The sequence below is a fragment of the Strigops habroptila genome, chromosome 2 (genome assembly GCF_004027225.2).
Source record: "Strigops habroptila isolate Jane chromosome 2, bStrHab1.2.pri, whole genome shotgun sequence".
Taxonomy (NCBI): domain Eukaryota; kingdom Metazoa; phylum Chordata; class Aves; order Psittaciformes; family Psittacidae; genus Strigops; species Strigops habroptila.
The window spans coordinates 49,080,265-49,093,506 of NC_044278.2; the positions used below are offsets into that span (position 1 = coordinate 49,080,265).

Consider the following 13,242-nt stretch of genomic DNA (forward strand, 5'->3'; position numbering starts at 1 on the left):
TAGGTAGAGGGGTACCATGTTCATATGGGAATAGAATAGGGCAAAGAACTAGAAGAAGATACTGCCAAGAGAAAATCCAGGTAAACATACTGCAAGAATTGATTGAGTTTGACGACCTTTAAAACTTTCAAGTCAGGTGAGTTTGAAGAACTGCTATTCAGTACTTGCCTAATGAAACTGGAAAGATTGACATTAATTTCACTAAAAGCAGCCACCGGGTTCTTGCTATCTTGCAAAGCATTAGTATAGACCGATATTTAACAAATAAACTGATGTTTAATAATAAAACCCAAGCAAAAGCTTAACAAAATTGTGGTAATTCTTAACTTAAAAAGACCACAATCTCTGGCATGCAAATTCTATGGAAACAAACTTCCAAGCTTTCCAGTTTGAAAATGACACAGTTCCAGGAGCTAGACCACAGGAACTCATTAACAACCATTTTTGTAAAGCAACTCACTTGTTTAGTAGTTATCCTCCATTTTCATGGTTGGGAAATGTGGAGGACATCAAGAGACCTGTATGAAACCACAATAATATAAATGGGGTTTTTATATCACTAGATATGAAACTTACTTTAAAATTTTGTTCTTTATCCAGGATTTGAAAATATAATGGATATAATAATATATAATTATGGATAAATAAATTCCTGTTTCAGACAAAAATACGTACTCTATATGTATTAATGGCCTTAGCTGAAACACTTTCAGGATATTTTAAATCACTGCAGTACTCCATAAAAGCTTTAAGTATATTTTTTCTTCAAAATATATATAGGTTATGTCTGTTAGCACTTCTTATGTCCAATAATACATTTTGAATTAGGCAATCTCAATCAAGAATACAACTTTTTTATTTAAATTCTTTTAGTATAAAACATTAGAACATGTACAAAATCAATATATAAGCAGCAAGAAGGTATATATCTTTTCAAGAGTATTTGCACATTTGGATCCCCTTAACAAACTGTTTTTTAAAGGCAAAAGTTATCTAATACTGTAACCATATATGGTATTTTGACTTTGCATGTGAGTCTCAGCTCTACAAAGGGACATTTAACATCACAGCAAACATGCTTTTGCAATTAAATGACCGTTCACAGTATGGCTTGTAGAAATACAAGATACAGCTCAAACTGTTTGGTAAAGAATGCCCGTTCTTGTTACTCTTCGTTTTAATGGGCTATAAAATAAATGCAGTGTAGAAGGTATTTTTACAGCCAGAGGTTGTGATACATGATATGCATGGTTGTGCTGGGAAGAAAATGCCAAAAATATGTACTTCAAACACCTATCACGCTTCTTGGAAGGGTTGTATATGCAAAGCCATCAAAATCTTGTGTTATCTTTAATGGAGCAGGACTGACTGCTCCACCAGCGTTTACAGCATCAGCCCTGGTAAATGCCGAAGTAGGTATGGTTCAGCAATGAAATACTGCCAGCTTCTTTTGTTTGTAGCCATATACAAGAAGGAGTAACAAGACAGCACAGCTGCAAAAAAGGGAGGGCAAGGAACAAAGTGTTTTAAACCAGCATGAAACTGAGAGTATCAACACCAGAAAACACAAACACACACACATAAAATGCGTGCGTGGAGGTGGTAAGGGGGAAGGGTGAGGGAAGTCAGGTTCGTTAATGGTAGCTGAAGGGGCTTAAGCGATGGAATAGACACATTGAGGGGAAAAGTAGTAGTGTGAAGAAAAGAAGCCCATTAATAAAAGATGAGGAGGGATGAAATGAACAAGAGCTCTGCAGAGACACTACAGCCCTTGTGGGGAGAGAAGCACAGGAGAGGGCCCAGTTCTGGTGTTCTTGTTGAGTGCTTCCTACATACTGGGTACTGCTTGGAGGACAAAGTACAATTAAAAGGCAGGGGCTGTCAGCCTGTCAGGAATACTAAGCAAGGGACTAGTCTCGCACACTTACATAGGTGAGTAACTATGAGAAACAGCTTGTCATGCCAGCAGTCCCCAGGTTTTTCAAAATGAAATGTATGCCCCTGAAGTTACTGAAGTAAGTGTTTACAGTCAGGACCCTTTTTAATGGCATTTTATGAAAAAAAAAAAAAACAACCCCCAAACAAAAAACCTCACCAAACAAAAAGGACTTTTCATGCCGTATGCTTCCAGAATAATTTCCTGTAAAAGAGCAGCTATCTAGGGATGTGTAGTAAAAAGCGAGGAGCTGATAGCTGCAAATTCCATGATGTACTGCAGGGTCCTGGTCCCAAGGCAGCCAGACTGGGGAACAGGTCACAGCCACCACAGACCTCCTCCTGTGCTTGGATTTCCTTCCTGTGGATACAGAGGGTAGAAGGGAGGCTGAAACATTTGTTGCGAAATCTCAATCTCACATGCAATTACACAGTGGTCAGGATGTGGCCTCAGATCTAGAAGCTGGAAAGCACTCTGATCTCCCACAGTTGCAGATATTTATTGCAGTCATAATCAGTTGATAAACACAGACACAAGCCACAAGTTCTCTCATAAGAACAGTTTGTGAAGGCACAATCTGCGAGTAGATATTTCATTCTTACACATAGAAAGGATGTTTTTCTTTAGATTTTTGTATTAAAAAAATATAACTCTACTGAACTAGGGAGTGAAATCAATTAGATCAATCTCCCCAGCAGTGTGAATCCCAAAAAGAAAGTGCTGACCCATCTATTGGGTCCTTACAAGTACATTCCCAAAGGGCACGTGCTCAGAGACCTCAGATTGCAGCAGGTTTTAAATTCATATGTTAGACTGAGAGCAGGAAATAAAGAGTCAAAAAGTGTTCTCAGCCAAACTAAACCACTTTTTCTGGTGAAATGTTTTTAGATTCCGTGCTCTTCTTACTCCCTCTCCTTTTCCCCGCCTCCCACCTCCCCTGCCCCTGGCTAAAACTAATTGCTAATCTAGTTTTTAGTAAGTCCTTAGAAAACCTATTTTCTAGAACTTGCTCTTATCTTGAAATTTTCCACTCTCTTGTCTTGCCATACTTGATGCATAGACAAAACATCTAATGAAGCATATCAAAAAAAAGGTCTCATGTTCATACTTGTGTAATTACAAAATTCAGATCCTGGAAATATATCCGTTTTCAGCTGTTCACCGAAACATTGAATTCTTTAAATGCTAATGTGTTCTTTTCCTTTCTTTTTGACAGCAAAATTTGGAGAGTAACCTCACCAACCTTATTAAGAGGAATACCGAACTGGAAACTCTTTTGGCAAAACTCATTCAGACCTGTCAACATGTAGAAGTGAGTACTGACCTCCATTTGAGACACTTGTAAATTTAATTACATTCACTTCTAGCATTTGTGAACAAAAGTTTAAACTAAGGAAAAAAAAAAAGAACAACGCAGAACTAAATTAGAATAGTGGTAAAATGATTTGGAGCTTTATCACTGATAAATGGTCTTCTCAATACAGATTACCTTCTTTACTTTCCTTCCTACTCCCTGTTAATTATGATACGTTTGTATGGCCCCACCACTGCTATACTTGAGCACATCACTCACTAACATGTTTATCCTTTGGGGTCCTTTGTGTGGTAGAGTAGTATTTACAGGTGGAAAACTAAAGCAGATAAATAGTAACAGCTAAGACCACAATGATATTTAGATTTCTATGGGCCACTGATTTTTTTTTTTTTTTTTTAAATCAGAATTGTTTCTAAATACAAATGTAAACTCAAAAGTCATGCATAAAATATATTTACCTTCAGAAGAAGAAAGATAGTTAGAGGCCTTTGAGTTGCCTCAGTTACATATTCCACTTTGAGTATCACAGAAAATCTGTAGCAGGGAGTGATTGGAAGCCATATTTTCCCAAAATCTGTGCTTTTTTTTAGGTGGCCTTATGGGGGCTTCTGCACTACATGCTCTACATGACTAATTCAGCCATGGGAGTTGACACATGAAGAGGTCAAAGTCCAAAATAGAATGGGGTTTTTTTGGGTGGGGTTTTTTTTTTTTTTAGCAAAACTTTTCTTTTTACTTTTTGCCACCCTAGAAGACCTATAATACATTCATGTCAACAAAACCAAAACCACTATGAACAAAGAGTTTCCATATCATAAAAAACTTGCAAAAGGCAACATGAGTTTATGCTTTCTGCCAGTAAATGTTATACAAACATCCCTATGACATCAAAACTTTATTAGCAGTGCTTTCCTTGTCATCAGTTTCAGCCACGAGCCCCAGGTGACACACCAGATACAAAACATTTTCATCCCTCCTTCAAGGAAATTGTAACTGAGAAACACTGAAAGACTAGGAAAGGCTCAACACTGTGAGGCGCATGTGCTTGTTGATAGATATACTGGATTCATTGGGCTACGCTAAGTTCACCATTTGCAGTGCTATCTGTTTTCTGAAGTTCTAAACTCAACTGAAGATGGCATGGGAAAGTTAATGGAGTAGGAAACAGAGGAGCTAGCACAAGATAAATATTGCTGATTTAGAGTGGAAAAAGTCTTAGACCTCAATCACAGAGAAAATTTTTTTTCATCTGAACAGCTAATTACCAATCACTAATCAGATAAGTAAGAAAAACTTAATTTACCTGTGAAAAATGCCTGGGGTTTTGTTTGCGTTGTAATGGTGTCCATTGACATGCTTCTGCGTAAGACCACTTTACATCTGACTGCACTGTAATTCCTGCAGCAGCCACATTTATTAAGAAAAGGGTGCACTGTATGTTCCTAGCAGATAGGCAGCATTAAATAACGATAGTGTTGCGTAGAAAAGGTATTCCGCTTTGAGTATGGTTGTCTATACATGTGAAAGGAAGTCAGGTTTCTTCAGCAGTGTTACCTAATGAATAGCCCTGGGGAACTTGAGAGAGGAAGGTAGCCTTAACCTTCAACATAGATATAATTTAAAAAAAGTTAGCTGTGACATAGACTACTATAACAGCCACCTGCCATCTCTACAGGAAGACAGTTGGTTTTTAGAGAAGCCTCTTTTTCTTCCTTATAAATCCCATGGAATTTCTCTGTAGGCCTTCTTCTTTTCTGTGTTTTTCAGACTAAAATTCAGTGACGTAATTAAGCCCAAGAGCAACTTTTGCTTCTGAATATATTCAAAGTCACCTCTTGAAAATTTAGCATCTGCTTATTGACTGTAGCAATGGCACATGCTGCAGAAAAAAAAGATCCATCCCCCAAGAAACCCAAACCAAACCAAAAACCAAACCAACCAAAAAAAAGAAACCCATCTAAGACTGTTCTTCCAAAGAGATCATCTGTTCTTCCCAAGAGAGCATCAAAGTCTATCCACAGTATCAGACATGAGGTGAACAGTTTAAGTTCTTTTTATAGGCAGCAATAACATCAGGCAGAACAACTGTAGAATCAGCCAGAACAGCTGTAACAGGTAATGAGAGACAGAGACAAGTTTGTATTTTCTTCCTCTGTATATAAAACTTGAAGTAAAACCCACAAAGCAGGTGGGCTCAGGATAGCATAAGGCCCCTTCTTCATTGGTGGCCTACGTCCAAGGTGGGCTAGATCAGGAAAATTTAACATCACTCCTCCATCTCTTCTGCAATTCTGCAATATATTACCAACTCTAAGGGTTAGTATTACAAAAAATCCAACTTGATCAACTGGTAACAGATGCGCTACTGTCCCTGGAGTCCTGTTTTAGAAAATTTCTCTGTAGACATAAAGCAATAGCAGCAAAGTTGTTAATGGATTCCTACCACATTTTATTCATCAAATTAGTCTAATTAGCATTTAAATTAGCTAAATATTAAGAAATTAGCTTCAGTCAAAACCCCAGACCTAGGCCACGCTGGAAATCAGGCAAGTGGGGATGTGGAAGTAAACTTTAAAGCTATTTCTGTTTCTCAGAGCTCTGTGAAAACTTCAGATATGACGTGAATATATCCAGTGTCAGAGAAGCTAAGGCATGGATAGATTTTTGAAAGTCAGTATGCTCTCTTTCTCTGTGCTGCTTCATGGCAGAAATTCATCCCAAACCAGGAACCCAAATGAAGCAACCAGTATATTAGTTGTAACAGTAATGTTACAAATCTAAAACTACAAAATATTAGGAAAAGCTGATGTTTTCAATGAATGTGTTAGTGTTGCTGTATGAACTCGCTCAAAAGTTGAAACCAAACAGGTAGTTAATTTTATAGGAAATGTTTTCTTTTTCATTTTTTGATAGAATATATTACAGATAATGATGTAAAATATATTGTATGGAATTTGTAAACATGTAAAAACATAGGTAGCACACTTTAAAAACTGCTGTTACATACTTTAATTTTCCTTAACTAATTTAAATAATTTTAATATTATTTTAATGTTGATTTAGATTAAATAAAGTAAAAGAAGCTTTGGGTTTCATACATAATTTGAACTTTGAAGAACAAGGAAGGAAAAGAAATTATTATTCCTTGTGTTAGAGTTACCAAGATTTTATTAAGGGGTATATAAACATAAAAACCCCCACTTATGCTAATTATCATCTATTTGTAGAAACAAACACTAACATTTTTAAAGCCTTTGCCATGTCATAAACCAAAATTTTCAATATTACATGAAAAATGAAAAAGAAATATCTTTCTGATATGGAGCAGATCCAATGTTTCTGAAAATAAACAAGAAACAGGCTCTCTGTCTTTCAAATAAATGAATCCTCACCAGCCAAACAAAATGTTGTTGCAGAGCCACTGTTTCTCATCAAGCAAGTGAGCTGTTAATGGGCTTCCCAGCAACCAGCTTCACTGAAGATTAATTATCTACCCATACATCCTCCCCATCAGGCAACTGTAACTTCATCAATAACAAAGGCCAAATCCCAATCTGTGTTTTAAAACTAAAGCTTATTCCCTTCTGAGAGTTATTTTCACTTTTCTCTCACACGAGCAGGCAAGGACTGGTTGGGGACATTCTTTACCTGGAAGCTGGGTGCCTTCCAACCACTGAGGACAGGGGATCTGGGGCTGTCTTTCATCACAGCAACAGAGGCATAAATCTTGCCTATTTTTAGGTGGAGTTTATCAGTTCATGACAGGATTTATCCTAATGGGGAACCTGATCTTGGGAGACTTGAGAAGTCCACTTCCAGTCTTGCATTCCTGTGGGTGGACCTGGGCATATCAGCAGAAAAACTTTTGTGAATGAATGAAGCTAAACTGGACTTCTTCACTGCTTTAAGTATAGACGAGGTATTATTAAGCATTTTATAATAATAATATTTTTAATATCTGAATGTCTGATTTCATGCCTAACATGAAAGTATAGTCTGAGCTAATAGTTTATGGTAACACTTAATTTTAAAAATGCCATCTTCTCAAAGGGAACCACACCTGAAAAGTGAACGCTTGAGACTATAACACACCTTTCTGTCTCAAATCCTTCTGTTTTGTTAGGAGCACCCTGGCATGCTGGTTTTACTCATCTTTCAGGCTCAACCCTAGCATGTGTTTTGGTTTACCCTCATTTTTCCATTTTTCCAATCTCTCTTCCTCTGTAACCAGTCTGTCATTTCTTGGTTCTGCAGAAACCCCAAAGGCTGTTTATCAGGAAAGTTTTGTTTTCCTTCCCTGGAGACAATGGCAGCTCTGCAACCTCATTCCTTTGGCCAAGCTGCTTTCTTCAGAGCACTCCCTTGCACAGGGTAGCTCTCTGGGTTGGCCTTGTGAGCCAGCTCTGCTCCTTGCTCTGTTTAGGGAAGGGAGTTGTGGCTGCTTCTCCAGGGACAGCAGGCTTGGCTCCATAAAATGCTGAACTGATTCATAGGATAAAGTGTAATTCTTTCCACAAACTAAGAAAATAGAATAGAAATGGCTACTAATCTGAAATATGTTAAATTGTAGTTCACAGCATTCATGCATCTCATAGTATCTTTAGAAAACTTTAAAAAAAACATTAGGTACTGTCTTGAAGAATTTTATCTTTAAATTCTGTGGACATTCACCCATCGAGAGAGCCCTTTAGCATCTGGCCGAACCAGCGTGTGGCTCCGTGTGTGTCCATAGAAATGCCCATGTGTGCCGATAAAGCAGCTACTTAGTTCTGGAGCTGTCACAAGGGGAAGATGTTTGAGGGAAAAGGAAGTAATGTAAATATTATGTTCAGTTGTTACGCTGGAGGGAAGGGATGCCATCCAGAGGGACCTTGACACGCTTGAGAGGTGGGCCAGTGCCAGCCTCATGAACAAAGCAGAGTGCAGGTCCTACACCTGGGTCGGGGCAATCTCAGGCACTGCTACAGGTTGGGTAGAGAAGAGATTCAGAGCAGCCCGGTAGAGAAGAGATTCAGAGCAGCCCTGCAGAGAAGGAGTTGGGGGTGTTGGTCAATGAGAAACAGAACATGAGCCGGCAGTGTGCGCTCGCAGCCCAGAAAGCCAACCGTATCCTGGGCTGCATCAAAAGAAGCGTGACCAGCGGGTCGAAGGAGGTGATCCCGCCCCTCTGTTCTCGTGAGACCTCACTTGGAGTATTGTGTACAGTTCTGGTGTCCTCAACATAAAAAGGAGCTGTTGGAGCAAGTCCAGAGGAGGGCCACGAGGATGATAAGAGGTCTAGAGCATCTCCCGTATGAAGACAGGCTGAGAGAGTTGGGTCTGTTCAGCCTGGAGAAGAGAAGGCTGCATGGATGCCTCATAGCAGCCTTCCAGTATCTGAAGGGGGCCTACAAGGATGCTGGAGAGGGACTCCTCATTAGGGACTGTCGTGGTAGGACAAGGGGTAATGGCTTCAAACTTAAACAGGGGAAGTTCAGGTTAGATATAACGAAGAAGTTCTTTACTGTGAGGGTGGTGAGGCACTGGAACAGGTTGCCCAAAGAAGTGGTAAATGCTCCATCCCTCGCGGTGTTCAAGGCCGGGTTGGACAGAGCCTTGGGCGACATGGTCTATTGTGAGGTGTCCCTGCCTGTGGCAGGGGGGTTCAGGCTAGATAGTCTTAAGGTCCTTTCCAACCCTAACAGTTATATGTTTCTGTATTTACGCTTTGGCATAAATTAACAGCCTAGGTACAAGCCCTCTACCCCAGCAGAGGGAGAAAAGGGTCTTGCTGGGTCCAGTCTCACTGGATGAAACACAGCCACAGTAATTCGCTCATAACAAATGTGCTATGCAAATTGCTCGTGTGAATATTTTAAAATTTCTCTATAAGCCTTGGACAAATCTTCCAAAACCACTGTTGTAAAATTGGGATTGACAGGCCTGGGATATGCCAATATAGATTAATCCCTGTGACAGCACTCCTGTGGCCATACCAACCCACTGCCAGGTCTCCATTCCTCTTGCCATGTGCTGGAGGAGCGTCAGCACCTTTCAGCACTTCCACCTTCCCCTGCACACCTGCCACATGCAAGGCAATGGGGGCTGCATCCTGCTCTGCTGTCCTGTGCCTTTTCCATCTGTATGCCGCTCTGGATTTAGCCATGAATCAGAGAAGGATTTAATTCTGTAAGTGCTTAAGTTCTCCCCTTGCTTTTAGTTTCACAAGTTTCCTTGGTTGACAAAGTGCTATGTCACAGCAAATTTGTTTCTTTGACATAGTTCCCAAGACACGTTGCTTCTATGAATGTGTGAGGCTTCTGCAAACATCCTTTAGATCATTACATTTATTGGCATAAAGCACGAATATGAGCATGAGCCTCCTCTACCAGTTACTCTTTTTTTTCTAAGCAATTTGAGTTTTGTTTCTGGACTTTTTTCTCATCTCTTCTAGGAAATACATGATTAAATGTCTGTTATTTAGTCAATACCATGAAGCTTCTCTTATCTGTTAGCCAGCAACATAATCTGAACTCAGCTGGAAGAAAAATTGGAGCAATTATCTAGGGGGAAGGGGAAAGGAAATAGGTTTTGCTTGTAGATAGCTTTATAACATCTGTATCTCAGTCTTTCTGTTTGTTTTGTTTTGCTTTCAATTCACTAAACGTCATAGGAAGCAAATTCTGGACACTGCTGCAAAATCGTTTTTTGTTGTATGAAGAAGGGAAAGCATTTTCCTCTAACTATATAACCCTCAAACTGCAACATGTTTTGCTTTATATTTGTAATGGAAATGCAAAGTTTCTAGCTCACGTCTAAAGATTTGCTGCAGCCTAAATCTCAGAATAAAGTTCCCAGTCAAAAATTGGTTTTGTGTGTGTCAAAGGGGTTTTTTTATAGCCATGTTGTATAATCACCTGCAAAAAAAAAAAAAACCCAACCCAAAACCAAGGAGTAGTATATTGGAAGACTCTTTCTTTCACTAGCTCAGATACTGAACACACACTTATCAGACACAATTTAAATCAGTGTTAACAACAGTAGTGCAAAAGTGATAAAGAGAAGATGGCAGCACCTGGGAAATCCTACTGTTGCCTTTTTTGTGTGTGTGTCTCATCAAAAAGAAATTAGTCAAATGGGAAAATTATAAATACTTAAAATTCAAGTTTCTGGTATTGAACTACAATTCAATACAAACTTGAGCTACAAGATAGCTTATTCAAATTTTGTAACAAAATGTCTTCATCAGTTTTTATATAAGATACAAATGGCATTTCTGTTACTTGAGGAATAGCAAAATCAAAACTAGTCTGACAGCATGATCCCCTGAGGAGACTCAAGCAATAAAGAGGCTTTGTCTGTGACAATAAAAACCAGCAACTACTCTGCTTTCACTAAGTTTCAAGGCACTCACTCCTTTTCTTGAGACTTGGGACCATTTCAGTCAAAGCCCAAGTAAACTGAGAAGTCCTCATTAGGAAAATCTGTATGTAAATCCTGGTGTCTGAATTGCAGCAAATGGCCTTCATAGTCATACAAAGGTAACCACTGACAGTCTGGAATAAGGAATTTACTTTGCTGGGGTGTTGGGGATTTTTTTTAGACAGTAGGAAAGGGGCAATTGGTTAAGTAAGTGTTTATCATCACTGTGAAATATATGGGACAGGTAACACAGAAAGTAGCTCCACAGAAAGTAGCTTTTTCATCTGCCCCCGTATCTTCCATTTTTGTGGAGATGTTTGTTCAGCAGTTATATTTATTTGTTATATTTAAGTGCTGGAAGTAACTGACATTTTTTGATTGGTGAAACTGGAAAATATGACTTGAAGGAAATTGGAAGTTCTTGCTCTCAATAAGAGAGTAATTAGCAAACTTCATGATGTGCATAAAACCCTAGGGAGGAGTTTACAGCATTTTTTTCCGAAGACAGTTTCTAAAGAGAGAGAGTACAAGAGACACTTTCTCTATTAACATTATTTAGATGAACCGTATGGCATGATCTAGTTTTGGTTTCTAATTACTTTAGCTCTCCATTTAATTCCATTCTCATAAAACTTGATTCCATTCAATGAAAATCTCAAGTAAGCTTTAGTCAGAGTCTTAATTTTATATAGCATTAGAAAAAGGAGAAATTTCAGAATTAAAAACTGACAAAACATGCTGCATGACATGTGGCAATATAGAAAATGCATTCAAGGGTGTCCTAAGTTGCATGCCCAGTAAGCCCTAGCCTAGTAGTCAAATATTATTTGGCTTAAGAATTATTTGATTGCTTTCACAAATTATTAATTAAATGTGTAGGTGGTCCTATACGTATATAGAACTGCAGCAGTTATGCAAACATTTTATGGCATGTGCTGGAATATGTTGTTGCATCTACAACTCTTTTGCAATTTCTGGAAATTGGTGTCATAATTATGATAATAGGTCACACGGATTGTATATAAAGTAATAGCAGCGCTTGCCATTGTCTCTTAAGAAGGCCAGTTCGCTTTCACTCCATCTCTCCCTCTGTCTCCCATCCATACACATGTATGTGTTCACATTCTTGTTAGATGAATATTCCTGAAAAACCTTGTCCTTAGACAAGAAAATGGGGTTTAGTTCACTGTTATTTAACTGGTTAACTAATGGAGCAGGTAATATTTTGTGCCTGCCATCTGAGAATATAACTTGCCAGTCACAATGTTGTTACTTTTTGGAGCCCTTTGTGACATTTACCTTTATGGGAACAAAATACTCCTGAGTTCCTTCTTTTTCTGCCTAACATAAACAGCTAAACTGCAATTAGAGCAGCAAGGAGACCAAAAGCATTGGTCCTCTAGTGAGTATGTTAAACACTAGGCTAAAGACCCCAGATGCTGGATGAGAGTTTTAAGCACTAAACTGTTGGTTGCAAAGGCACTGGCTTAATTTTCATCAAAGGATGGGTAGTCCTTTGAACTTCAATGATTATTTAGTTGTTTTTGGTTTTCTACCCTAAATGAAACACACTAAGTGAAATATTTTGCTCAGTGCAAAACAAAAGCTTAATGTCAGCAGGCAAACCAAAATAAAAACAATAAATAAGCAAATATTGTTCAATTCAAAAATATTTTTATTATTTAGGTTCAAAGAAAGGATTCACGTAAAGGACAAAAATAATGACTGAAAATAAATTATTAATATGACCTTTTTACTGCATTTTAAAAAAACTACATCCCTCTTAGGGCTTAGTTCAACAAACAGCTTAATCTGATTTTAAGCCTCATTGCTGCCCAAAGTCTCCCCACCTCTGTTTCTGCCCTCCCCATTGTGTCAGCCAGGTGAGCTCAGCCACTTCCCCAGGTGGCCACACCAGCTTCTGTGGAAAACAGGAAATACCTTTTTTCTTTTTGGCAGCATGATCCCAGGGCAGTTTAACCCTGGGATCCACTGTGAAACAGTGGTGTGTCTCACAATAAATGTCTTTCCTCCTGTGTGCTTTCCTATCCTGAGAAATGTCAGCTATTGTTCCAACATGATGCTGCATTTGTGTTTTATAACAATACTTGGTTCATTGAGGCAAGCCTAGTTGATGGGCTTTATAGCTGTCAGCACAAGCATACATGGAGTAGCTCTTTGTGAGAACTTTCCAGATCACCTGAGTTTAAGATTTTTTATGTTTTTAGTGGAATTCCTATAAAAACAATTTGTTTTCCATGAAACTTTTGGTTTGGTTTGGTTTTGTGATTAGATTGTAAATGTCGCCAGAGGACTGCTAGGTATCTTGCTGGTTAGTTTCTCAACAAGGTGCTTCAAAGCACAGTGGGACAAAAAACTTTAAAATAATATTTTAGTAAGTAACACGAGTATTTAAAACTTCTAAAAAAGTTTACTTTTAGTCAAGATTGGGGCAGATAGTCTTATCAGCCTGACCTAAAGCAGTTTAGATATCCTGGCCAATTCTTTATTCACAAAAATTCCTAAGTAGCTAGAGTAAGTTGCTGTATTTTAGCAGTGACCTTTGTTTAACCTGCTCCAAGACTGCCTC

The 13,242-nt window shown here is 38.6% G+C and overlaps 1 protein-coding gene across 3 annotated transcripts in view; it reads left to right on the plus strand.

The window, feature by feature from the left end:
• Positions 1-13,242, plus strand: part of MID1 (midline 1) — a 265,230-nt gene that overhangs the window by 200,042 nt on the left and 51,946 nt on the right. For all 3 annotated transcript variants that reach the window (XM_030476901.1, XM_030476899.2, XM_030476900.1), the window contains exon 3: positions 3,153-3,248. In XM_030476901.1, coding sequence (XP_030332761.1) covers positions 3,153-3,248 — 96 coding nt within the window. The remainder of the gene's footprint in view (positions 1-3,152; positions 3,249-13,242) is intronic.